Source organism: Echeneis naucrates, chromosome 1 (genome assembly GCF_900963305.1).
Source record: "Echeneis naucrates chromosome 1, fEcheNa1.1, whole genome shotgun sequence".
NCBI lineage: Eukaryota > Metazoa > Chordata > Actinopteri > Carangiformes > Echeneidae > Echeneis > Echeneis naucrates.
The window spans coordinates 4,082,034-4,109,518 of record NC_042511.1 but is presented as its reverse complement, the minus strand read 5'-3'; the positions used below and the strand labels follow the sequence as shown (position 1 = coordinate 4,109,518).

The following is a 27,485-nucleotide window of genomic DNA, read 5'->3' as shown; positions in this document are numbered from 1 at the left end:
TTTCTTTCTTCACCCTCAGAGAACTTTCTCCCCTCCTCCCGGGGTGACCCCTCCCTCCCCAGAGACTCCTGGGGCGCGTGGAGCTGTGCAGGAACATAATTACAGCGCGTGTCATTATTTGCATCATTATTGTCTGAATGATTTAAGGAAGAAACTAGTGTCCCTGTCACGGGCGCGCGCAAATTGTAAGGTCGTCACGCACGTATGCCCGCGCACATGTGCAATAAGTTTGACTGGTTTGAAGATAAAGCTGCAAGCAAGGTTTGTCTTTGCAGGGCTTAATGCAAAACATTCAGAATGAACAATGAAGGTTTGTGCTACGTTTCTTTTTGCCCCTCTCCGCGTCTAGAAGACACACACACACACACACACACACACACACACACACACACACACACACACACACACACACACACACACACACACACACATACACACACAAAGCATGCTAAGACAGGACAAAGGTGCTGCCCAACTAATAAAAATATGCTGCTGCGGATTCCAAATTCCAGTACCTGTCTGTCTTTGCCCACTCCAGTCTCTCTCTCACACACACACACACACACACACACACACACACACACACACACACACACACACACACACACACACACACACACACACACACACACACACCCACAGGTCCTATAGGCACAATAAAACCTAAAACATACTTTTCACCCTCTGTTCGAGACCTTATCATTCTTACCTCTCACACAGAGAAGTCAGCAGCACACTATGGAAAGTCAACCACCTTTAAGTTGTTCTTCGGACACATTTATGGCTGAAGTTGAATGAGAAAATATGAGCTGAGTACTTGCACACACATGAATACATTTAGTTGAAAACATATATATGCTGGAGGTCTCCCCTGATCTGTTTCAGCTTCAACATTTACATTGGTCAGCAAAGCACTTATTCAATAAGAGGATCGTGAGCAAAATAACCAAACCGAAATGTATTTATATCAAAGTGCAAAATATTTTATCCTTTTAATTTGGTGCCAATTTGTTGCAGTAGTTTGCAAAAATGATCATTGCTCTCCCTTCTCTTTATAAGAAGGTAAATGCAAAAGAACAAGCACTGTCCAGCCTGAACCTAACGAACAGACACTCAAACAACTCTATATGAATATACTGAAAAAAATAAAAGGTAAAATATGGGCTATATACTTTAAAGTAAATGTAAGCTTAGTGTGTAGTAATTATTATAAGGTTAGATTTTGATTAGAATAGCTTTAAAAGGTAGCTTGAATCCAGGTACTTCTACATACTTTTTTTTTTTTTTTTTTTTTTACTGAAAAAATAGATTCCAGGCATATTTCCAAGTGCCCTACCTCCAGCTACAGGTAGGTTGTCTTTAACTTAGATCTGGTAGCTTTCATGTGTGTCTGAGTGAGAGAGAGAGAGAGAGGGATTTTGTTATGGAAAGTATTTGTTTCATTGATTTTAGTCATAATTAAAACACAAAAATTAAAAAAAAAAACACATCTTCAGATATCATCATGTAAAATATTTGTAAAATTGTAAAAATTCTGTTGGCTTGGAGATCCAGGCAACTCATTCAGTGACAGTGGACTCAGTTGAAGAACAAAAAGAATGGCATTGACCACCATGAGGCGCCAAAAGAGGTTTTCCCAGAAGGTTTCCCATTCATTGGTTCTTTTCACTCTGAAGATGTCTATTTGTTTGGAAAATTTAAATTTGTTAGGTTTATCACATTTTTCACTGTGTTTTTGTATTATGAAATACAATGAGTTGCTCAACAGACTGATCCGTTAGATAATCTGATCTGCACTTTGTGTGTGCGTCAGTGCGCGCACACTCTATCCATGTGACTCCCTCTTTCTCTGTCTCTCTTATCCTCTTACAGTGGCTCTCACTTTATATCTTACTCATCCTGCCGGGCTGGTTGTTTGCTGGGGCTTCAGTTTGCAGAACGGGCAGACAGGAAGCACAGCCATGGCGAGTCCCGGACAGAAAGTGGTGCTGATCACCGGCTGCTCCTCCGGTATTGGCCTCAGAATGGCTGTGATGCTGGCAAAGGATGAACAGAAGCGTTATCATGGTAAGGGAACTGTCTGTGTGTGTGTGTGTGAATGAAAGACATGAAACAATGAGAATTGAAATGTCTGCTTGGCCTTGGCATGGCATTTGAAAAGTTACATTTGTATTTTGTATGTTGGAAAGTAAGATCATTTGTTAAAGCATAATTAATTTCTTTCCATCAGTCCTGCTAAAGCTTTACTGTTTACTGTTTTTCTAAGGTGCTTACATCACTGGAGAGTAGCTGACATAAGAGTATTACACAGTGGATGGTGCATAACAGTTACACAGATGTCTTTTTTCTATACTGAGCCATGTAGCTTCTTTTTCTTTTTTTGCTCGATTGTAATTTAGCTTCAAATAGTTTCAAGACAAACACAGAACCTGGACATTTAGTCAACATGGAGCAACAGATTTGTCAATGTGTAATTTTTATAGGAACTGCTGTCCAGTTCTCTTAAAGGAAGTGACTTTTCCCAGAGATTAAACAAGGTTCAGTACTAGATACTGCAAGGAAGGCGTGGAACAACTTGAAAAAGTCACAAAAAGTTGGCTAAGTATGGATAAGCCAATACATCATCTGACAATGACTAATCCAAAATAAGACTTCTAAACTTAAAGGGAATAACACAGATGGTGATAAATATGTCATTTATCTCATCTTTTTTTTCTGATTACTCATTGTCAACTTAAATCACTTCTACACTTTGAGATTCCATCACAGCTAACCATGTTACAAAACACTCTCATAGGTTTTGAAAAACTTTATGTATTTGTTCTACTGCCCCAGGTCAACTCAAGATAGTCTACTCTAGTTTGTCTACGGAGTGACTTTCACACCTCATCTAAAATAATATGAAACAAAAACTTGAAACTCTGGCTCCCTTTCTCAAGACCTCACTTTTGTGGTCCTTAAAAATGTAAAGTTCATACATCTTTACTGGCAGAGTTAAAACTGGAACTCCATATGCAGCCCAAGGTAAGACAAACATAGCTTTTGCCAAAAGACTGGATAATTTGGAATAATTTAAATTTGAATTGGAGTTTTCTTGCTTGAGATTAAGCTCTGACTCCTCAGTACCTCCCTACATGCAGTTATGTGTCTGATCCAGACTTAACCTTAAGTCACTCTAAAGACACAAGACAATAGGTAAAGCCAAAGCACAGCTTCGGTTAGGCTTATTACAGCTGGCTCCATTGTGGGTGACAGGCTGGTGAGGCTATTCCTGGAGCAGGAAAGTGACAACACCGCCACGGCAAGATGCAAATCCTGATGTGTTAACTGGTTGCTGTAACATGGGCTATTTTAAGTGCTGCTTATTGTACTAATTGTGAATTTAGAGATAACACAGGACGGGGATTTATGTGAACGGTATCTTTAGTGTGTGTCTGAAAACTTCAACTACCAATCTTTGCCATGTTGCCAATATTTTTGTCAAAAACCAAGTTCTCCATGACCTTTACTCCTCTCTGTCTATTCATTCCTGACAAGAATTGAACACAAAGAAAGGATCAACCAGCATGAACGGGCAAGAAAAATCACATCAAAAAACTCTGCTAACATATGGCACGTGTCCAAAAGTAGAACATTTATCAATGCTGCAACAGGATTTAACACAACAAAGTTCTCAGTGACACAGGTGTATTTAACATAATGCAAGTTTCCAAGTATGATAAAGATATTTTATTGTTTTGTAACCACATTTACCTGGGCAGGAAGCCTAACGACATAATTATTTACAGCAGCAGCCTGAAGGCAAGGAGTTGGAGTTGTTGTTGAAAAGGAGTGTTGCATTCATTCACAAACTCATACCTTGGAAGTTGCCCAGGAAAAGTGAAGATGTACAACAATACACGTTTTTACTGGCAAACAGCGCTGATGAAAAGAGCGTCTGCACTCAGGTCAAAATGGCCTGAGGACAACGTAATTGGGATTGAAACACTGAAGCCGAAATTGGGACATTGCTGAAGATGATTTAGTTTAACACTAGCTGCTCTGCTAGTGTACTTATTCATTCACAGCCTACACCCAGTGGGAACAGGAATATGGTCTAAATGGAAATTAAAAACTGTGGCCTGGAGCCTGAAAAGATGCATTGCTATAAACGTGGTAAAATGCTGATCCATCGATTAATGCTTTAAAGCTCTTTGTGAAAATGTTCAGTATATTATTAGTGAAAATGACCTTGGGACTTCAACCGTCTGTAAAGTTTTGTTCAAATCTAATTTACATGGTTGATTAAAATAAATATTTTTCTCCCATTTGTCTACGCTTATCCATCACAGTGGCAGACAGGGCTGGAGCCAATCCTAGCTGACTTGGGTGGGGTTGGGGTACACATAAATATTGAATGATTTATACTATCAAACTTCTCATCTCTGTGATTTGTTTTCCATTGTCAACAAACTGTCCACAGTCATAGCCACGATGCGAGATCTGAAACGTAAAGATAAGCTGGTAGAAGCTGCTGGGGATACCTACGGGAAAACTCTTTCTCTGGCTGTACTTGATGTCTGCAGCGACGAGTCCGTCAAACAGTGTATCAATGGCATCAAAGACCGTCATGTGGATGTCCTTAGTAAGTAACAGTCAATGCATCCTCGCCAAGGTATATTTTGGATTATTAAAATCCATAATTCATACCAATTCCTCGTCTTATTTCTCCATCTTCCTCTCTCCTTACTAGTCAATAATGCAGGTATTGGCCTGGTGGGTCCTGTGGAGAGCATCCCCATTGAAGAGATGAAGAAAGTGTTTGAGACCAATGTGTTTGGAGTGATCCGCATGATAAAGGAGGTGATGCCTGATATGAAGAAGAGAAAGGGAGGACACATCATTGTAGTAAGCAGCGTGATGGGACTTCAAGGTGAGCAAAGACAGATATGTGATGGGATGAGTGAGACAAGAGGAGGCAGGTGGGGCGTTAAATGGTACACAGACAAATAACAGGGTTTGTCAGCTTCAGTTTGACAGATGTATGAGTGGATGATGGACAGATGAGTAGGGGTGACGAAAGGCTAAAGGAGAACTGCATGGCTTTATTCATGCTGACAGGATTGCTGCTGCTTTTATTTTGTCTCCATAGGTGTGGTATTTAATGATGTGTATGCAGCTTCCAAGTTTGCAATGGAGGGTTTCTGTGAGAGCCTGGCTGTGCAGCTTCTCAAGTTTAACGTCATGTGAGTGACAACTGCTATTTCAAACACTACCAACAAAGCAGTATCACTGACAGACCTAAGCACACTTAGCATGCTCATGCTTAGCAGGTTAAATATCACTTGCACTAGTCTTGCATATTGACCTATAGATGTCTTCCCTTCCTCTGACTGTGCTTTGTTGTTGAGCCCCAGTGTGTCTTTCCTCAGATTATCACTGATTGAACCGGGTCCAGTGCACACAGAGTTTGAGGCAAAGATGATTCAGGAGGTAAAACAGAGAGAGTGTCCTGGAGCTGATCCTGACACAGTAAATTATTTCAAGAATGTCTACCTCCCTTCTTCTATTGACATCTTTGAGGTACTGGGACAAACACCTGATGATATCGCCAAAGTAAGTACTTCAATAGTCTGCAACTAACTGTGCCTTATCTGTTTTATCTACACTGGCGATTTATCCTGCAAGTCTGACTGCCAATCCTGTGTCTTTTCTGTCCGTCCTCCCACATTCTGCAGTGCACCAAGAAAGTGATTGAAGCAAGCAGGCCACGTTTCCGTAATCTGACAAACCCTATGTATACGCCTATTGTAGCGCTGAAATACGCTGACGAAACTGGAGGCTTGTCAGTCCATGCCTTTTACCACATGCTCTTCAACCTCGGCCCACTAATGCACGTCAGCATGACAGCCATGAAGTACCTCACCTGTGGATGTCTAAGGAGCAGGACAATTTCACCAAACTAAAAAGTCATGTTCTGTCAGTTTGTACACCAGGATAAAGACAACACAGCATCTCTGGTTAGGCTGTCAGCATATTATGAAAAACACAAAACCAACATAGTAGTAAGTATTTATTTATTTTGTTACAATTAAAGAAAAAAAGATCTCTATAATGTATAAATATATAATACAAATATTTTAAATCCATCCTACAGTTTCAAAGAGTTTTGTGGCTGGCCATATTTCTTACTCCATACATGCAGTCTTTATCATAACTTAGTTATCTCTTTATTGTTTTTGCTGTGTAATATGTATAAATGTATAGAAAATAACACTGATGTCCAAATTTCTTGAAATTCAATTATTCAAAACTGTTTTCTACCCAGAGTGCCAAATAAGGTTTGCTCCACTGAGAAAGCATAATGTAGCTTGGTTTTATTGTTTTTATCATAGTCATAGGTATACATATTTTATTTGTAGTCTATGTACACTTGACACTTTTCGTATAATGTTTATTTATTAGCGCAACTCTTTGGGTATTTATACCATTTAGCAGTTTAGTCAATGGTGTTTTATACACATTACTCATGATTATGATAATTGTTTCACAAGTGTCCTCCCTTTTATTTCTGTAGAAGAAAACTTTACTTTCAGTCTCTTAGATAAAGATCTTAGATCTTAGATAAATGACAAAAGCACTTTTAGTAGTTGAAATTGTAATTGAGGTCATAATAATATCATGAACTGATCTTGTCTATTGTACAGGAGCCCTTCAGTTCAGATGCAATCTTCCTTTGAAATTACTTGACATTGAACAATGAAAGTGACATAGATTAATGCAAAGTTATTGTTTTTATTTGATGTATCATCTTGTGTGTCTATATATGCCAATTCCAGAGGAATGCTCCAGTTTAAGGGATGGCATTACACCAGTTAACCTGTCAGTTGTCCATTTCATTACTCTTATTAATCAATGTACCACAAATATGTCTTCTTGGGACATCAAGAAAAAAAGAAAAACACACTGAGAAATAAGAATCGTAGAAATACCAATAAAGTTGAAATAATTGAGACCAAGCAATGTGAGCAGAGTTGTTGGTGTAGTCTGGTGATGAGGTAAACTGTGCAAAGACATCCATCTTTATTTTAGACAAGACAGACACTTTATTTTTGACATATATCTTGGAAACCTTTGACGGTTAGCTAAAAGTTAAACTAACCGTCATTCTGTCTGAATTTAACGGTTAGTGTCAGCTCCAAACGCTTTAAAAAAAAAAGGGGCAGATATCACCCAATATAAACGGAACTCAATCGTACGTTTTATGTGTGGATGTGAGATAGGAATTATTAAGGAGTTCAATGTGAATAAGAAGCCAAACTTTGAGTTTTTTCGGCGGGTAGAAGAAATCAAACTCACCTGCGTCCCCCCTGCTCATCGACTCCTCCGTGCTCCGCTGCTCCGGCCTGCAGAAGGAGTCGCGGGAAATTCGTAAGTAAATCGATCCCCGAGCAATCGAACATCAAAATAAACTTCCCATGGACGAGCAAGCGGAGTCGGAGTAAGGCTGTTTAAACGTTTAAATAAAGCATTATTAACTGTAACAGCTAAAAAAGGAAGCAGATTTTGTGTGCTGACAGCTTTAACCGGTGCTAATCAAACCTCAACGTTGTCTTGTTATTCGTAATTTTAGCTAATCCGACGTCAGTTACTGTCGAACCGAGAGGTTTGGCTCAGGCCGGATTTAATGGACATAATAAATACGACAACGTTAATATATACAAAATAACACAAAAGTAGAAATGGTAGAGCTACATATAACTTTGACTCTCCCGCAGGACCGAGTTAGCAGGATGGAGACCAATGTGGAGGAGCAGCTGAGGACCACACTGTACTACGATGACAAGGAGAAGGTCATTTAGGCTCATCTGCTGTAGTTAGAGGGCTGTTTGTCTTTTAAAAATGTTTAAAATCACCCCTGAAAGGAAGAAGCAGCAGCCATTAAGCCACATAAAGTGCCACCATGAACTGAGCTGAATCTCTTCTGTTATTTACATTTTTCTAATTCAGCTTCGTCGGAAGTTGGAGCTTTTACAAAGGGAGTATGTCAGAACAGCCCAGAGACTTCAGGTAAGATATAAAACTTAGATTTTCTTTCTTTGTTTTTTTTAAGTCAAAAGTGGAAAATCTTTTGTCTCATACATGTGTTGATCTGCTCACAGCGTGCTGAGCGTTTGGAGGCCGTGCGTAGACATGTGAGGAGCAGGATTTCTCAGCACAACCACCAGGACCAGAGGGACCCAGAGGGGACATCTGATGCTTCATCGTCAGTGAACACAGCCAATGCTAAAGCCCAAGGTGCATTTACAATTTTACAATTTTAATCCCATCTTGTCATCTTGCAATCTGGTGAATTTTTCTGAGACTGAGAAATCCTGATATTTTACCAGGTCCAGCAGCTACTGATAACCTCAGAAAGAGTCAGGTGATCAGGTTCCTGCTCCCTTCTGATGCCGCCTGCCCACAAACCCCAGATCCCAGCTATGACGGAACTAGAGGTCACAGACCCAGTCCTGCCCTGCGCCTCAGGTCTCGGCGCAGCCGTCTGCGCTGGGAAAAGAAGAGTGCGGAGGCTGACAGGATCCTGAACAATAATGAAAAAGGACAGGAGCAGATTGAAACGACTGAGGTTGTTAAAAAAGAAGGAGAGGAAGAAAAAAACAAGTCTGAAAGAACAGAAGTGGTGAATGAAAATGAGGAGCTACTCTCTGCTTCAGAGTCTGAGTCTCCCTCTTTACTTCTTACACACTGGAACCCACATTCACAGACTGAAACAGGTGATATGGAGGGAAGGGATATACCAAGAGATGATGAACAAATGGAAAAAGAGAGTGAGAGAGCTAAAGGAAAAAAAGCTTCACCTTCTTTGCTGCTGAATTGTTCCAACCCTGCCATACCAACTGAAGAACGACAAGTTTGCACACCAGAAGGAAAAAGAAAGGCGATAGAAGGAGGAAATCACAATGAGAATAGAGGAGGAGACAGAAATATAACATTTTGTGAAGAGACCACTAATAAAGACATAAATAAAAATGCAGCAGACGAAATGGAAAACAACAAAAGGCACGACAACTTTATGGAAATAAAAGAAGACAAGAGTGTGGTTGAAGGAGATGGAAAGGGTCCCTTGGACTCCTGTACTCTGGTGGAAGGACTGATTTTTCCAGCAGAGTACTACGTCCGAACCACAAGGCGTATGACACTTTCACAGAGTCAGCCTGATATGGAGGCAGTCATACTCTCCCAGCTGCGTTCTAGACCCCATCGCAGGAGCCGGGGCCGTGGCAGAGGACTGACCAGGAACATAAACACCAGCAGATATTCAGATGAACACACTCAGACAGATTTTTCCTCCCCAACAACTTCAGAATCTCATAACTCATTACATGTGCCAACTGTTGATGCAGCTTCTGAATTTACTGGCAACAGTCAGAGCTTAAGCAAGATAGAGTCAAATAAAATCTCTCCTTGTCTGACCAATATAGAGACTTATTCATCCACTCCACTGAGCACTAAATGCACAAGGAGAGGCAGAAGGAGAAAAAGAGGCAGGGGCAGAGGAAGAACCCAGACCCCACAATCCCCTGTGAGTTTAGACATCCCTCTACCAGTTTTTGAACAAACCTCAGACGATCACCAGCCCACCAGCTCCCCAATGTCTTCCTCCCTGTCTTTACATGGAGCTAATGGGCCAAACCTGTCTCTCACTCCTGGGGAACCGGTTCCTCTGCCATATGTTCCCCAGCCCGTGTCCACCCACATCACAGCCTCCCAAGTGAATGGAGCTCAGTGCAGCTCTGCCTCTGGACATGTAGAGAAGGTGTATTCCATCTTTCTGAAGAGCAGTGGCAGGACGGACACATCTGCACAGATGAGCAGAAGTAAGTCTTCTACGCTGACTTTATAGATGTGTAAATGTCAACTGAAAGTGGGGGGGTTGCATGTTGGTCTTGTGAATAAAAATGTTATTTTACCACCATCCCAACTTTGGATACAGTAATATGTTATTATTTAAGGTCTAAAGGTTGTGATTCTGACCCTGGGAAAAGTTGGTCCACCTTCAATGCCTTTATACTTGTATGCAACAAATCATAGTGCATTCCTCCCAAAATAATTTATAAGTGCACAAAAAATGGAAAATGTATATGAAAAACAGGCAACAACAGTCACTTACAAAATAAACTGCACTAACTGTTCATTATATTGTGTAATGTCAGGCACAAACATTAGTGGATAGATGACATTGTTGGCTTTAGTGAAGAGTTGACATCTGAAAAAGTTTTCTGCTTCATCTCACATGAACTTTTTTGTGTCCTACAGCTTCATCGAGCTGGCAATCTCTCCTCTTGCCTCCCTGTCCACCTGCACAAACTTCTCTGCTTCCTGTCCCGTCTCCCATCCCATTGGTCAGAAGCCTGATGAATACTGACATGCACCAAGACTTTCATCTCCCCGATGACCAGTTTGCCTCCCTGAAGCTTCACAAGCTTCGCCAAGTTGCTATGGAGTCCAGAATCGAACGTTTCGACCCACCCTCTCATATCACTCGGAGGAGCAGCCGCCGGTGTCTCCCTCAGTCTAGCACTGCTGACCCACTGATGCCACTTCCTCTCCCAATCAGGCTCACGCCCACAATTGAAAATTCAAAGGAAAAACAGGCTGTGAACAAAACTGTTGATGTAGAAAACATCTTGATCGACCACAAACCTGAAGACCAGTCCTTCACTGAAAAGCCACCCAAAGCACAAAACGCACAAACCTCTGGAGAGCAGCAGACTGAAGACCTCGATGCAAAGACACAGACCAGCTCATCACAAGCTGTGTCACAGGTTCAAGGGTGCACAGCTGACTGTCTGCATCAAGATCAAGAGCCAGATACTTTGACTTTGAATACTGATGACCAGAAGAGCATCCCAGCTGGCAACACACACCCATCCTCCAACTACTGTGTCAATTCTCAGCCTCACACAAGCTTTGCAGACAGACCAGCAGGGAAAGAGAATGATCTTAAACCGTCTGCATCAGAAAAACATACGGATTGTGTTGGTGCGGTCGGTCCTGTGGCGGATGAGAGGTCAAAAAATCACCAAACAGAAGACAAAGCTGTCAAGACTCTTTCCTTTGACTGCCCTCTAGAGGAAACATCTGAGGAGACATTGACCAGCTGTGCTGCTGTGCAGATGTGTAAAGACAGTGACGCTCCGGGAGAGTTTCCTGTGAAGCCTCAGAATGTGGACTCCTCTGAACTCCACACGGTCCCCTTCTGTGACACATCAGTGGAAAATAAAAATCAGAATGAGCGTTCAACGCACCACAGGGTTCACTCTCAGCTGCTGGTCAGCCCTCTGCTGGCCTCTGCACCCTCCCCCTCTACTCTGCTGACCAGTCCCACTCTGCCCTGCTTAGGGATGACCCCCGACCCTGTTAGTCCCTGCCTCCCCCTGACTTCCTCCCCCTCTGCCCCAGCTCTCACACTGCCTCCTCCTCACAGCCCATCAACCCAGGCTCTCTCTCCACCAGCTCTCTCTCCCTGCCCGTCCATCACCTACCTCCCTCCTGGCCAGCCTCTGGCCTCCCCCTCTGGTCACAACCAGGCTCCACCTGAACTGTCAGAAGATCCAGCTGAACAGCATCACAAGGTTGAGCCGGCATCCTGTCCCACCACAACCAGCATCCAGTCCCTGGGGGAAGGTGGGCAGCTGGGTCTGACAACAGGGGAGGCTGCAGAGCAGCACATGATGAGAAACACACACACACTGAAGGTGGAAAGTTTTACTTGTCATACAACTCTGAATTAATGCTCAGCATCAGTGTGCAATTTAAAGTTCATCATTGTTTGTGTGTGTGTTCAGGCCCCAGCAGGAGGCTGTCTGGTGGACACATGTTGTCTGCCTGGACCTTCAGGCAGCTTGTATATTGCAGCAGCAGGGAAATGGGCAGTGTGTCTTTGGAGTCAGACCACAGGCTCTGACTGGAGCTTAATACACACCTGGACCTTCAAAGATGTGAGTGTTTTTGAGTGAAAACTGTTGAACAAAATGCTTCTAAGGAACCAGGTGGTAGATATTGTTTTGCCATATTGATGATTTCATGCAGTCCATTCTTTCACTGTTAGTGATGAAAATGCATCAAATTCTGGCCCTGCAAAGCTTTAACAAGGGTAGATAGTTTTTTGGTGAGAATCAGGCTACAACAAAATAAAGCAGCTTTAATGTATTTCATTGATAGGATTTATTTCTTTCTTTGCTTACAGCCAGTGATCAATGTGTTTCCCATCCCAGACACTGCTGGGCTGATGTTTGTGACTCTGGGTCAGCTGGAAATCAGAGAAGTGAGGTGAATACAACAACTGTCAACTAGACTCTAATATTTTGTGCTTTGTTTTACATTCTGCCTTAAATGTTTAAATGCAGGATTACAGCCTTGTGCTGGATTAAGTTGTTTGTTTTTTTGTTTTTTTTTTCCAGTGTGCATGAGATTAATCGTTCTTGGGAAGAAACAGCTTTTGGAATTAGCTTTAGACCTTTTGAAGCTTCTGCAATTAAAACTGTCTTTGTGTGGTGTTCATGTGCGCAGGATGCTGTCGTGCTCCAGCCTCATTCAGCTGCTGCTGTGTGAGGGGATCGTCCAGACTGTTGTTGGTGTGTCCAATTCCAGAGTGGTGGCGTCCTGCCACTCAGCTGCAGGTTCCACCCTGAAGGTGTTTACCTTGTCAGACAACAACAGGTAACAGGAGTTATTGTAGTTATCTCTGCTCGTTGATTTCACTTTGCAGAGTTTCTCAGTCTTCTTTTTCCCCACCCCCCTTTCTCTGGCTCTCTTTCTCTCAGCACACCAAGCTCTCAGCCTCTTGTGTCTCCTGGTGTTTGTGTCGGGGCCATCGCACCAGTGGACGGACTTCCTGATGCTCTGATTGGCACAGATGAGGGTGGACATGTCTTTATCTGGTGAGGAAGAGAAGGGCGGCCCAGGTCATTTCCATTTTTTTATGCTGACTGTTGGACTGACAGAGCCCGAAGTCGTCTTCTGCCTCCTTGTTGCCGTTGGACTGAGAGACAACAGAAATCTCAGTGAAGATACAGGCAGAAAAAATAGGAAGAGGGAAAGAGAGAGATGCTGCCAGAGAGAACTTTTATTCATGATATTACCACTTCATTTAGATAAAGATAAAGAGTTAAATATTGCTTTAAACATGCTGTTGTGTTTATTGTCCCATAAAATATAGCTGATGTTGATCAGTGTAGACTCAGACAACACTAACAACTTTATGGACACAGGCTACGTCAGCCAACAATTTTGTTAGGATGAATGTGAATTGGTTACATACATGAAAGAACCCCTGCATGTTTTTTTGTCTTTTGCCTGTGCATGCTGGGATACAGTCCAGGGCTCTGTGTGTGTGTGTGTATTCGAGAAATGTGTTCTGTTTGACCCAAGTCTGATCAGGTTTAGTGACGAGATCTAACTGCTCAGAACCCAAATGGAATTTATAAAATCCTTATAATGTTTAATGTGTCAACATTAGAGCTCTACGGTTCCACTTTGAGAGAAATGATCTTTTTAAGCATTGGAGTAGAGATTCTGACTTTATTTGAATTTGAATGGGCAAAACTAAATGGAATGCAATAATTTTCTGTGTTATTAATCACACATGCTTTTCCTGCTGTGACAAAACACTGCCTCTTAAAAGGTCTTTAAAATCTCAGTATGGTGCTCACATGCTCTGCTGATGTTTACAGTCGAATGTGTTTTTCATTTGTCCGTCACAGGAATCTGAAGAGCGGGCAGCTGCTGCGCAGAATCATCCTGGGTGATGTGTTTTCACACACGGCCGCTCTCAGAGGATACGCCTACAATGTGAGTCTGTTTGCTTTTCCTCTGCCGCTGTAGCTGTCTCACCTTCCAACTGTGTCACACCTTTGTGTTGTTGTGTTTGTGCGCAGGGGGTGTTATTTGTCCTGCTGCAGCATCAGCTGCTCAGCTCTCTTGAGGGGGAAGAAAAAGAAGCCAAAGCAAAAGATGAAATGTTGTCAGAGCAGGAGGAAGAAGAGGAGAGGAAGAGGACCGCCTTCTTCTCTTTGGTTGCCATTAACCCTCTGAGTAGCAAGTCTGTCCTAGCTACTCAGCTGTATCCGCCCAAAGCCTGGTCTGGCAGGTGAGAGGAGGACTGATGAAGGACGAGGTGTGTGTTTCTGTGTGTGTACATTCACCTAACGTCTCCCTCTGGCCCTTTGTGTTCTGCAGACTGTGTGAAGCCGACGTCAGCAGCTCCAGCGTCGTCGGCCTGAGTCAGAGCGGCTGTGTGTGTGTGTGGGAGCTGGAGCATCAAGGGGCCGTGAGGATGGTGTGGGCTCCTGAGAGCGAAGGCTGGCAGCTGGCTCGCTGGGGGGGACAAGACACGCTGGTGACTGGACATCATAATGGAGATGTTACTTTACACTGCTGCCGTCTGAATTGACTGAAATACAGACTCGGAATACTTTTATCAGACATACAAATCCTTCTGTCACTGTGTAAACATTTAAAAATAAGATTTTAACAAGATTCAGTCCACACACCGTTAACATTTTAACATCTGATCAGTTTACCTGTTCTATTTAAAGAAAAACGAGTTGCTGTTAAAGTTTTATACAATTTACATTAAACTTATGTGATTCCACTGACTTTTCTTTTGTTATTGTCTTTACACTGCTGTTGTTGACTAATGCCATAATTCACTTTATCCCTATTTGTCAACAGCAGTATAAACAGTTATGTATGATCATGCAGGTTTGCTGTACTGGATTCTCTTCCTGGACTTGAAAGAGAATTGGCTCGCTGTGTTGTTTAGCGTGATCGTCATGTCACGATTAAAAAAAAAAAAAAAAAAAGATATATTTTACCCAAAGTTAGGAATCAAACTTAGTTTAAGTCAAACACATAACCAAATCAGTTAAAAAAAGGAGAAAGGTTTTTTTCGCACTGACTAATTTCCTTCAGCTGTTCCTGTAGGTGACCATGTATAAATCCAGGCTAGCTCACCTAGAAAGAATGCACTCTGACTATTGTTATGAGTTGCCGCTGATTTTCCTGCTACAGCGGCCATGGGGACTGAACTGCAGCACTTGGTCTTTGTTAGAAAAATGCTTTCAGGGACCTCGTGTACAGAAAATCCAGACCACCAGCTGAACTTTGATTCACAGTCATTTGTGAACAAATTAACTTTGTATTTTTAAGCCTGCCAAGTTTAAGTTCAGTCACTGAAACACAACATCAAAAGTAAAAAAAGAACAACCATGACTGACTCAGCATGTTGAAGCATTTGTCTTTATTCTATTGACAAAGTTTAGTGATTATATTTAAATGTATCTGCTTAACAAATTAATCTTAAAACATTTGTACAGTTTGGATCTCAGAAATTGAGAGTTGGTGAAGTAAGAAGTGCCGGATGTGTGTAGCTGTTGTAAAATATTATGAATGAATGAGGCTGTAAGGGCCGTTTGTGTCCTCTGGGAGGCGCTAATGAAGCAACAAAGTCAGTTTCACTGAATGAATCAGCGCTTTGGCTTCCAGCTGAACGAATTAAAACAGACTGGCAGTCTTTATTTTCCACTAAAAAGAAGTTTTCTCTGTGGCTCTAAGTGATTTATCTGTATGATAACTACATTTCAACACTGTCAATACATTTAGAGAAATAGGTGGAAGTGTTTTCCAATTTTATTCACGTCACTTGATGTAGTTATTCTGTGCAGACATTTAAAAAGCTCAGCGTCAGAAGAATAACTGTAGATATGGACAAAATAATCTCACAACTTCCACCAGTTCAGCTAGTTGTTACAGAACTGAAAGGGTTTTTCTGTATACGAGCTTTGTTTTGAAAATGAATATTCTGTGACTCAAGTGTTTTGTCTTATTCAAGTGAATCTTTATTTAAACTCGGGTGAACCATCTTTACAACATGTATGAATGTTCAGGCTGTACAAGTCTGTACATCTTGGTTAAAAAACAAACAAACATCTATAATAGACTTTTATAAAAAGGTAAAACTGCAAGAAGAATGTACATGATGAAGACTTGATGACATGGTCATTTCAACACACAACACAGATAAAAACAGACAAAAACAGACCACAGAAGCTTTCTCCATCCACACACCAGTCAAAGGCTCAACAACCCCTCACCCAGATTTGTCCACTGTGAAACAGAAACATGAATAAATGCTAAGAAGCCATCGAGGAGCTTGAACACTGAACAGCCTTTTCCACATGGACTTGTTTGAACATGGTCAATCGTGTGCTGGGCTGAGACAATTCAGCCTAGATCACATCAACAGGCGTAAGCTTCATTAAAAACAGTTATGAGCTGGAGTGAATTTTTACTAACAATAGGTGTGATGGAAAAAAAATTTAATTCTCATGGTACATGTCAAAGTCGATACAATTACACTGCAGCCCCTCAGCAACATACATCTGCTGCCTGTCCCGCTCCTGAGAGGCTGACAGACAGAGAGAAGGGGCCAGTGGCTGAAACAGAGACAGTGATTTTAAACTTTGGGGAAAGATGGTTTAGTGTGCAGTGGAGGTGGGTTTGCTGTCCAGCAGTTTCTCCACCATGAGCTTGGCATAGCGGATGCGGCTGGCCAGCTCTTTGCTGCAGCCAAACTCCTCCAGCAGGGACAGCTTGTAGGTGCGGAAGTCTCGCTTCTCGTCGATGTACGTCACAGCAGCCATCAGCGGACACAGGATCAGCTTGGTGTGGTCCTGGCAGAGGAGGGTCATTGGAAAATGTAGGGTCAGGCTTTGTGCAGCGAAAGGAGGGAAAACACTGTAGATGAAGTGGGTGTCTCACCTGGAAGAAGTTGATCTGAACAGTGCCGTTGGTGAGGTGCAGGACGATGGCGCTCTTTGTTCTGAACCACATGGAGAGGTACGGCAGCCTGGCCAGCTCATCCCCCTCCCGCCGGGCTATATTTGCTCCGGCCTTCAACAGGTGCTCGCTCATGTAGTTGCGGAAATATTTCAACAGCGTTATCTAAAAGAAAACACAATGAGCACATGAGAAACAAGAACATGATATTAAGAGATTTGTCAACTTTGCATACAATAATAATTGAACCTGAGCTTGTTTAGGTAGTTATTTAAAAAGCTCACTTTCTTGTTGAGCGTAGTTGGGTAAGATCGGACACTGAGGTAGGATTCAGCCGCCGTCTTGTCGATGTACTGCAGACTGTCTCCATCGGCATACATGATCAGACGTGTGTAATCATTGAACAGCACGCCCACGCTGTTGTCACAGAGCTGGTAGCCTGAGATTGAGACATTAAAATAAAGAAAACTCAACATCCACTGCATCGAATACTTTGATGGTGAATTCGAGACCAGCAGACAATGTCAGATTTTTGGAAAACAAAATAAACTTCTGGTTGAGAATCATTTGGATCTGTTTCTCTATAGAAGTTTATACACTGCGTGTGACAGTTTATATTTAAAGATAGCTATAGGTGGCAGAGGGGAAAGAGAGTGGGAAGAACTAGAATGGCTTAAAATCATCATCTATAAAAATCTCTGGCAGACGGACATCTTCCTCTTACCTAACCCATATTTATCAGAGTAATCGACCCATTTGCTGATCCAGAAGATAGGGATACATGCAGGATCCTCTGCCTCTTCTGGAAACACACAAAAGGAACAAATGCTTTGTATACTGTTGACACAGTCAAAAAGAGCATACAAACCACTATAATGTGCAGCTGAACTGAGATGTCAGATAAACCGAGGAGCTCACACCCACCTTGGCGTATGATTGCTTTCTCAGAGGGCTTGGCAGCAATGATACTGTTGAGCTGCTGCAGCATGTCTTTCAGATGGCTCTCAGGCGGCTCAGCCTCCCTAAACACACAAAATCCAATCAACAATAAATAAAGAGACATCATTTCGTCTGAAGGTTGACACAATCGGAGTTAGCATTTCTCACCTTTGCTGAGGCTCCTCCTTAGCTTCCACCTTCTCTGTCCCAGCTGGGGGGGGAAAAAAAAAAAAAGGGTGTTCATTAACTCCACTAAGACACTAATCAAACCCCTTTGAGGAGATATGTGCAAGCAAACAATGCCAGTATATTTTAATTGGTAGACTGAAGGAGACTTTGGTAATAAGTGCTGCTGGGAGCATTACCTTTGTTGTTAATAGCAGTCAGGGGGCGCCTTTGGCCGAGCTCCATTGCTGTGGAGGGAGCAATGGAGAAGCGTGGGGGCACCGTGAGGCAAGTAGTGGGCAGACGTAAGGGGATGTAGCCAGATGTGAAGAACTCATCCACTTGCAAATCAGCGATGGTGGGCCTCTGGGAGGGATCAGCGTGCAGCATTTGCTTGATGAGATTGGATGCAGCCGGATTGATGTGCTGCAGAGAGTTTGTGAGTTCAGGTTATCGGGTGAGTGTGGGGCAAATAAGTTGTGCAAGACAAATAAAAATGTTAAAGGAGTTGCGAAAATATACTGTGAGTGTTTGTTAGTTCGACTTACCCAGGGGATGGTGTAGTTGTTTTTCTTGATGCGGTTGTAGGTCTCCTTCAGACAGGAGGTCTCAAAAGGAGGCTTACCCACCAACAAAGTGTACCTGAGATAACGGGGGGAGAGGTTGTAGTGAGTGGGGAGAATGCTGCTGTGCGCAAGAGTAACTGAGTTTCCAAACTTACAATATACATCCCAATGACCAGACATCCACTTCATAGCTGTGGCCTTTCTTGCAAAGCACTTCTGGTGCAATGTAGTTGGGCGTTCCACACAACGTCTTCTTCCTCTCACCATCAAACTCGATCTTGGTGGCCAGGCCAAAGTCCCCTGAAGCAGATAGTCAGACAAGCTTCGGTTAGGCAGCAGTGATCAAGTTTTATTCTGTGTATAAATTTCTAAGAGATGCGCTCCTTTTAATCCACGGAGGACTGTGTGTGTGTTTGCACCGTGTGAACGTAAACCAGTTATCGAGGAAGTGTGACAAATGTGAGGTCCGGGGTGTGTCCTGGGTATTACTATACTTAAGGTTGAGGTTTATTCTAATTGCTGGTAGACCTTGATGGCTTTTACCATCATCCTCTTTCATCCTTCTTTCAAATTTAACTCACCTATCTTGACCTCCATGTCGTCATTGAGGAAGATGTTGCCCAGCTTCAGGTCTCTGTGGATGACTCTGTTGTTGTGCAGGTACTGGACACCCTTGAGCAGCTGAGTCATGTAGTAGCGGGCCTCTGGTTCGGTCACAGCCTTACGACGCTTGTGCAGCTCCAACAAAGACTGAAGGAATAAAGGAAATGATTAGATGAGCAGGCACGTTGGTGATGCTGTGAACAAGATGGCAGAAGATGTCAGGCAAAGTCCAACACTGAAGAGGAATGGAATGTGAAATGTGTCTCATTGAGAGACAAAAATTGGACAGTGAATTTTAAATATATCGAGTTGAGCATGAAAAGGGGGATAAAACTGTGCAACATTAGAAGAGCAGCGTGTTTAACTACTGATTTGAACGGTCTAAAGTGTGGCTTTTCCTCTGCTGGCACAGCGGAAGACCCCGCCGTGATAACCGTCGGTCCACCGACACTCACCCTCCTCCTGCAGATTTCCAGGACGACAAACACAAAGTCGTCGTCCTCGAAGAAGCCGTGGAAGCCCACGATGTTCGGGTGGTTCAGGGTCTTGTGGATGGCGATCTCCGAGGTCATCTTCTCCCGCTGGTGCTGCTTCAGGATGAGCGACTTGGGGACGATTTTCCCGGCGAAGACCTGCTTGGTCTCCACGTCTGTAATTTCGTAGCATTTGGCGAAACCACCTTTCCCCAGGAAGCGTCCCCTGGTGTATCGCCTCATCGTGCGGGGGTCCACCAGCACCTCCGGTATCTCCTTCAGCGGGGCCGTCTTAGGGTCGACGTGGGCCGACGGATTGGCCGGTTTGGGAACAGCTGCACTCATTCCGGCGTCTTTAAATAAAAAATTAATAATAAAAGACTAAAAAAAAAACAAAGCTTCCTTTTCGGCAGATAAACAGCTCAACCGATGTGTTTGTTCAGTCCTGGAAGCTAGCTAGCTCCCCCACACGCCTCAATTCAAATCAAAACTAACGTTGAAAAACTTAAGACGCGGACGTTGTTCGAAAACTTCATTCAAATGAAAAAAAAAACATAAATATATATATATATAGCGCACATAAATCTGAAAATTACAAAAATAAAAAAGGGGAAAGAAACGTGACGGAAGCGTCCGGCTGGTCCCTCGGCAGCCGCAGCCTTTTGACAACAGTCTGCGCTACAAGTTTAAAATGCTGCTCCGCTCGTTACGGCGCTCTCTGATTGGTCGCCTTGATTTGAATTCCGAGGCACTGCCGCAAAGCATTGTGGGAGGATTGGTGCAAAACGAGCCAATCACAGCTCGAGAAAGTCACATTCTGCTACGTGATTGGCTAAAAGCCGGTCGGTGTTGCTCGTAGGTTCCGGAGCCGAAGGGGCCGACGGGAGATGTGGTCCGAGTGGGATTTAACGACCGGTTGTAAACAGACAAGAAGTGCAAGTTGGTGTTAAGGATTTAGATGTGAATTGCTGTTTGTTTCTTTGTTTTCTGATTAGTCGAATGATTGTACTGTGTGAAATCCTCCGTCTGATTGAGACGACTCTTTCTTTTTTAGTGGTAAAGGGTCAAAAGTAAAAGTGGGGTTCTCTTTCTTACATGTTGATCAATGAGTTTCAAGGCCAGTGGTTATTAACTGTAACTGAAATAATCTGCTAATCAGACGGTTTGTTGAGTGACAGATTATAAATGGCAATGGTTTTACCATTCATTTCATTTTTCTATGAGCCTTAAAATTATGAATCCAAAATGAAAACATTTCATTCATTCATTATTTCAAAAGATAATTTTTATATATATGCCTATGGTGTGCCTATAGTAGGAACCACTGACTGTATGTTAAAAAAGGTGGACAGTTCAGGTAAGCAGAACCAATCATTTTTCAATAGGTTGCAAAATTCTTTGTATAATGTGTCTTATTCATTTCAAAAGTGCACTGAAAGTCTTTTTAGAGCAAACATCTGGAAATCTTACGTAAATCAAATCAAATCAGATTTATTTGTATAGCGCCAAATCATAACAAAGTTACATCAAGGCACTTTACATATAGAGCAGATCTAGACCAAACTCTTTAAATTTATTTAAAGAGACCCAACAGATCCCCCAATGAGCAAGCACTTGGCAACAGTGGCAAGGAAAAACTTCCTTTAAGAGGCAGAAACCTCGAGCAGAACCAGGCTGCTCGGTGACGGGGAGAGACAGAGAGAGAGAGAGAGAGAGAGAGAGAGAGAGAGAGAGAGAGAGAGAGAGAGAGAGAGAGAGAGAGAGAGAGAGAGAGAGAGAGAGAGAGAGAAGCTCAGTCCTTCCCCCAGCAGCCCAGGCCTATAGCAGCATAGCTAAAGAGTAGAGGACTTTAACTTTTTAACTATAAGCTCTGTCATACAGGAATACGTAGAGCCCTCCTGTTGTGTTCATCGTGCTGCCCCATTTTGTCAGTCGCACAACTGATGATATCAGTCAGATCTATCGATGATGGATATGCTTTGGTTGAAGCCTCTCATAATGAGTTTAACTGATCTTATCTGGAGTTTTTCAAACATGAAATCAAATGTACCCATTTGCTTAATGCTTGTGCACTTTGAATTTGAAAATTATGTGATCTGACTTCCTTTGTGCAGCTGAAGTATTGAATTCTCTCTTTTCATTCTATCTCTCGCCACAGATTCACTCCAACAACAAAAGATGTGCAGTCTTGTAGAAGCATCCATGTTGTGCAAAAAAGACTATTTGTTGTTTCATGTCTTACAGGTATTGTGTGGCTCCAGAAACAGTAGCCTGCTCCTCTTCCTTAATGATCTGCATGTACCCTTGAGACTGTTAAGTGTGTTTTCAGCAGCAGATTGTAGAACTGACATGGGGATTAGTTAAGGAAGATAATAGGAGAACAAGCGGAGGAGGAAAGAACAGATGAATGAAAAGACCATGAGATCCACAGGTTTGTTTAGCCTCTTTGTTCCTTTTGTCAGTGTGTGTTGATTATTGAAACATCACGATGTAGCTATTTTTAGGAGCAATTTTTATGAATCACTGATTGATCTAAATATTTCCTCCATGAATCTGATGATAATGGAAACTGACATGACTGATAAAAGTTGTCTTTATTAATTTGGGGATCCACAAGAAACTAGTTTAAAATGAAATTTAAAAAAAGTTATATTGCTACCTCTCTATAAATGGCATGGTCATTTACAATAACCAATGCAAAATGTAAACGTTTGGAAGGATCAAATCAAACCATGTTATTTGGGGGTTCTTCAGGCCAACTGAGCTTCCCCGTGTTGGTCTAGTTTTTAATGTAGCCAGCTTGTTCGTCTGAAGCTGGTCAATGTGTGGTCATTTTATAAATCAGTAATTTTATAATCAATCCTTTTCATTTGAACACCCCATAAACACATAAGTTGGATAGGTTTTTGTCACAGGCCCTATCTGTTGAGCTGACCTGAACTGACATACGTTCTGTACTCAGATGGAAATACAGAAGTGGAAACTTTCTTCCCTTTCTGACTGAGGAGCCCTTAAAGAGCCACTTTGAATAACCAGTTTTTGAATGAGCAAATTAACATTGGCAATAATGGTTACGGTAATAAAAGTCGTTTTATTGGCATAATATATACATCAAAAAAGTACACAAAAACACAAAGTCCATGCGAGCAGGGAGTCCTACGACAGGACGCAGCTGTGGTTCTTCTTCAGCGGTGGCCTCCGTCTGACGGCCGGTCTGGGCAGCGTGTCTCTGCGCCTGCAGATGGCGGGGCTGAGCCGGTGGGGCAGCTCCACCTGGTGCAGCAGCGCGCGGAAAACTCCCACCGTGTTTCCAGCCGTGCGCGCGGACGCCTCCACGAAGTTGGCGCCCCACTCGTCCTCCACCGTGGCCATGACGTCACCAGCCGTCAGCACGCGACCCTCGGCCTCGGTGAGGTCCGCCTTGGCGCCCACCACGGTGATGGACGCGCGCTCGCCGCCCTTCAGCTCCAGGATCTCGCCCCGGAGCCGCCGGACCTCCTCCAGGGACGCCGGGTCGTCCACGGCGTACACCAGGGCGAAGGCGTCGCTGTGCCGGATGCGCAGCTCGCGCATGGCCGGGAAGGAGTAGCTGCCGCTGGTGTCCAGGATCTCCAGCCGCAGCCTCCCGGATCCGGCGGTGTCGTACTCCAGCACGTGGAGCTCCTCCACCGTGCGCGTGTACTTGTGCTCGAAGCGGTCGTGCAGGAAGCGGCGGATGAGCGCGCTCTTCCCGACCCCGGCCCCCCCGAGGAAGACCAACCGAACCGTGTCGGGCCGCCCCGCAGAACTCATGCCGGTCTGAGGAGTGACGGGCCCCGGGTCCAACAGGGAGCTGGCTGCGGTGCTGTCCGGTGGGGGCAGCGGGCGTCCACCGGTGTTTATAAGCAGCCCGGCGCTGCCCTCCACCAATAAGATCCGTCCTCTTTGTCTCAGCTCAGGTTCTGCTGTGAGGACTGACATTTGGCTGCATGGAAACATAAATGAGTTTAATGTCTCCTTACTGTCAACAGTCGTGTGGTCTGAATGTGTTTGATGGACCAAGTCATAGAACTTCAGTCATAACAAGCAAACACGACCGTACATACACACAAGTCCATCAGTGTGCTTATACAACCAGACGTGAATTCATTATAATAAGATCATTCCATCAGAGACCACCAGGAACCGTCACATCTGTACAACAGCAACACAACATGGCCAGTCATGAATGTAATGGATTAAAACAAAATTGGCTTTATAGTTTTCCACTGACATTATTAGTGACTTAACCAGGGTGATGAATGTCATTTGTGTGATCAGACCTCATCATACCAAATAGGCTGATCTAAAACACAATACTTGAGCCAAGAGTCTGCTTATTCCTTTATTTTGATTTTTTTGGTCCATTTCCTTTATCAGTTTTAGTGTTGGTCCATTATCCCCACGTGGGTTTGTTATTGGGTTCCCAGGAACTAAAAGCCTGATGTCTGCTAGTCATAAAGAAATGGTCATTCATGCACACACAACAAATATACAGACACGTGCTGCCATATTTACACCAGGAAGGACTCATGGAAGGCTTCTCCTCAATGCTCACACAAAGAGCCGCTGTTTGACACAAACATATATTGTTAAGGCTATACAAACATGCACTGCACACGTCCTCTTATTAAAAACTGGAACTGAGTTGCGGTTTTTGTTTTGGTCTGAAATTTGTAATCATTCATGAGTAGCTTTTACGCGCCGGCTGCTTTACCAACTGAAACACACGTGCTTAGTGTATTTAATGGTGATGTAAAGACAAACACACTGATGAAACAGCAGATGTGAAGCAAAAGGAGGACTTTTCGGTACCGTTGTACAGGATGTAGGGCATCCTCTTCATTTTTCTCCTGAAACATTACAAAGTCAACACAAGATACAGACTCCCCCGTCACTTACTGACTTTCTGACTCACACCGTCTGGCTGGATATGGCTATCGGTGGGTAAACAGATACTGTGATAGTCAAGAGGTACGTGCATTTTGGTGCATGCGTTCATTTGTTTTATCACTTATCTCTACCCTTGAAGAAGGTCAGTGTTTCCTGTTTTATATAAAGGGAACAGACGAGATGGAAGAAAATGAAACAAAAAGAAGCAAATTTGCTGACAAACATCAACAATTTTACAGGATGGGACCGTCTGGTATCTATCTGTCATAGCATTTTAATCTCCAGAGTGATTTTACATAATTAGAAACATGCAAACAAAAGATTCTCAAATGTAGTGGACAGGAATGAAAAAATGAACAATGACAGCAATGAAAACTTCCATTCCATCCCCTTCCTTGAAATAAAGAGAAAGAAAAAAAAAAAACCAAACAAACATTGAAGATTCAATACTGCACTAATTTGGCTTCCAGTAAGATTTAGTAAACTGACAGCAGGGATTTGTCTCCATTCTGAGTGTTAGTGGGATTGGTCACAGATGTTGGCTGAGTGGATTCAACCTGCAGGATAGTCACTTTTTTTTTTCTCACCTCAAACTTGGAAAAAACACGTTTCTTTATGGATGTTTATGGAGGGTTCGTCATATGTTGAAACAAAAATTGTATTTCTGCAAAGCTGTCAATTCTGAGAAGATGGAAACACACATTTAATTGAAACACAATTCTATGATGTAGCAGTGGAGGTTCTCCTCATTGTAAAAAAAACAGGCCTATGGTGTGCAAGAATCATCTGCACATTATCTACACTAGATGGCAGCAGTAGACACACTAAAATGACAATGGAGTTAAAACTGTGAAGTGGTTCAACTGTACTCTGGAAAATTACAGGTGCTAGATATATGTGCTCCAAAGAGGAGAGGAGAAACAGTTAATACAGCTAATTACAATTCAAGAAACACACATTCACTTATTTAGCACATGCTTTGATCCAAAGTCACTTACAATTAATATTCAGGCATTCATCTTCTACGTCTGATCCATTTCTGGGTTGCGGGGGAAGCGGGATCTGATCCCAGCTCACCAGTCCATCACAGGGCCAACACACAGAGACAGACAGAGACCAACAACCACTCACACTCACACTCAGACCTACGGACACTTTGGAGTCACCAGTTAACCCAAACGTGTCTTTGGATGGTGGGAGGAAACCGAAGTACCTGGAGGAAATCCACACAAGCAAACAAGAAAACTCTGCACAAAAAGGAACTGAACTGAATATGTTAAGATAAAGTGGAGATGTGAACAGAAAATAAAATCACACTCCTACTGTGTGTGTTGGAATCTGAATTTCTCTGATCTTTAGTTCGGTGTCAGGTCTGGAAATGAAAGTGTGGTTGTGTGTGTTCGTGCATAGAAACACACAGGAACCACCAACCTCAAGATGGTGCAGTGCTGCAACTCACCTACAGGTGAGAAGTCTTGGCCTCCACCAAAGAAAGAGATGAGACCAGGACCAAGAAGGAATGTCCACGGGGACAAGGTAAAGGCCGGTTTGACCCTGTGAGCTGTACAGAGCTGCCTGTCTTATAGCCTAAGTCGTGTCTGTTTGATGAGTGACCAGCTTCAGGAGCACGTTGCTGTTGCCATTAAAAAGAATGTGTGTTTAGCATGTTGCTATAGCTAGCTACCTTACTTCCAGGAGCAGGAGATTGTTTTTGCCGGTCTTTGTGTAAACAGGGCGACTTTTATTCGGTGGACTTCTTTGTCTGGACTGCTCGAACCTTCCTGACTGGCTGTAGCTGTGGTAATGTTGATGACTTCCTGCACCTGCAGCCATACACCACTGACTGGACTCGAACCCAATTTCTGTTTCCTTGGACCTGAACTGGAATGAATATATGAATCTAAATATCCTGTATGTCTGCATAGCATTTAGCTTTTAGGTTTCTCTGTACTTTTTAGTGTATGGCTTTGAATATGCTCCTCTCCCAGTGTCCCAGTCAACCCGACTGACTCAGGTTTCTTTTCTGATGCATAAATGCAAGAGAAAATCTGCTCTACTTCTCATGGTCAACAGAAAGCCTTTTTTTAGCTGCAGTTATTCTCCACTCATCTTCCACTTCATGTTTTTGTGTCTTATTAGCTTTCTCTGGCAGGCAGATCTGACAGGATCCTGCCATGTGTTTTCTCTTTTGGGCACACAATGCACAAACATGGACCAACTGAAAAGGGAATGTGAGTGTTATTTCATTAGTGTGAAAGCGGTAGACGCTGCAGTTCGGTTAGGGACTATCACGTGTCTGAGAGAGCTTGAGGTTTTTATTAACTAAGCTTTCTTCCACTCACTTAGTGTCTGAAGGGTCAAAGAAACTGTATCTCTTTAGTTATGCGACTGTTTGGCCTCAAGAAGCCCATTACAAGGTTTACTAAGAGCATCAATCTGTGTGTGTCTGTTCCATCTCCGATCAGTCATCCTCCTCAAGCGCCATCTCTGCCATTACCTGTTACCATGGCAACACGCAGGGATCTGTAGCGGAGGATGCAGGATGTCTGCTGGTCTGTATCAGAACCAACATGAAAAGTTTGGCACCCTGTCTTGTGATGGTGAGCTTTTCTAAAGAGCAGAGCTAAGTTTCCTCTGCAGGAGGACAGATTATGTAGAGTAGGTTACCTCCCTCTGCCCCCGCCTTCCTTTCTCAGCGAAATCTCAGCGGGGACATGATTCAGGCAAATGTCTTCCTTCTCCCACACACACAACAGCGTTCGATAGTCAGGCAATATCCATCCATCCATATATAGATATAGATATATACATTAAAAGCATAACAAGATGATGGCCACATTTGATTGACAGTGACAAGTTGCTAATTTGAAGATGTGATATGGCCCCACCCAGAATTTCTTCACAGTCAGAGTAGAGGACACTTACACAGAGCAGCAGTGTGGCTCAGTTATGGACAGCAGGGGAGGAAAATCTGCTCGACCACCAGGCTTTGGCTACACCTAAA

General features: G+C 43.1%; 4 protein-coding genes across 6 annotated transcripts; 2 read left to right on the top strand and 2 right to left on the bottom strand.

Moving 5' to 3' along the window:
• Positions 1 to 1,951: 1,951 nt before the first annotated feature.
• LOC115046352 (retinol dehydrogenase 8) lies at positions 1,952 to 6,913 on the top strand. The gene is made up of 6 exons (XM_029506673.1): positions 1,952 to 2,067; positions 4,463 to 4,624; positions 4,733 to 4,912; positions 5,132 to 5,225; positions 5,412 to 5,595; positions 5,718 to 6,913. The coding sequence occupies exons 1-6, from the start codon at positions 1,962 to 1,964 to the stop codon at positions 5,943 to 5,945; spliced, it is 954 nt and encodes a 317-aa protein (XP_029362533.1). The 5' UTR covers positions 1,952 to 1,961; the 3' UTR covers positions 5,946 to 6,913.
• Positions 6,914 to 7,434: 521 nt separating this feature from the next.
• palb2 (partner and localizer of BRCA2) lies at positions 7,435 to 14,588 on the top strand. Of its 2 annotated transcripts, none has more exons than XM_029506923.1 (13): positions 7,435 to 7,480; positions 7,758 to 7,832; positions 7,990 to 8,049; positions 8,142 to 8,245; positions 8,344 to 9,860; positions 10,300 to 11,741; positions 11,832 to 11,984; positions 12,233 to 12,315; positions 12,556 to 12,705; positions 12,810 to 12,926; positions 13,749 to 13,836; positions 13,923 to 14,134; positions 14,224 to 14,588. In XM_029506923.1, exons 2-13 carry the CDS (start codon positions 7,773 to 7,775, stop codon positions 14,435 to 14,437), a joined length of 4,200 nt encoding a protein of 1,399 aa, XP_029362783.1. In that variant the 5' UTR covers positions 7,435 to 7,480; positions 7,758 to 7,772; the 3' UTR covers positions 14,438 to 14,588. The 2 variants fall into 2 exon arrangements, with proteins under 2 accessions (XP_029362783.1, XP_029362774.1); XM_029506914.1 differs by having other exon boundaries at positions 8,142 to 8,277; positions 8,370 to 9,860.
• A 1,279-nt stretch (positions 14,589 to 15,867) lies between these two features.
• Positions 15,868 to 20,205, bottom strand: plk1 (polo-like kinase 1 (Drosophila)). Of its 2 annotated transcripts, none has more exons than XM_029504729.1 (11): positions 19,553 to 20,205; positions 19,076 to 19,244; positions 18,650 to 18,794; positions 18,477 to 18,570; positions 18,099 to 18,354; positions 17,932 to 17,953; positions 17,749 to 17,846; positions 17,549 to 17,626; positions 17,109 to 17,263; positions 16,807 to 16,989; positions 15,868 to 16,718 (listed from the first exon to the last, which is right to left on the bottom strand). In XM_029504729.1, exons 1-11 carry the CDS (start codon positions 19,913 to 19,915, stop codon positions 16,524 to 16,526), a joined length of 1,758 nt encoding a protein of 585 aa, XP_029360589.1. In that variant the 5' UTR covers positions 19,916 to 20,205; the 3' UTR covers positions 15,868 to 16,523. The 2 variants fall into 2 exon arrangements, with proteins under 2 accessions (XP_029360589.1, XP_029360580.1); XM_029504720.1 differs by having other exon boundaries at positions 17,932 to 17,974; positions 18,129 to 18,354; positions 19,553 to 20,204.
• A 2,521-nt stretch (positions 20,206 to 22,726) lies between these two features.
• Positions 22,727 to 23,362, bottom strand: rasd3 (RASD family member 3). Its single transcript, XM_029504742.1, has one exon. The coding sequence runs from the start codon at positions 23,360 to 23,362 to the stop codon at positions 22,727 to 22,729; it is 636 nt and encodes a 211-aa protein (XP_029360602.1).
• Positions 23,363 to 27,485: the final 4,123 nt, after the last annotated feature.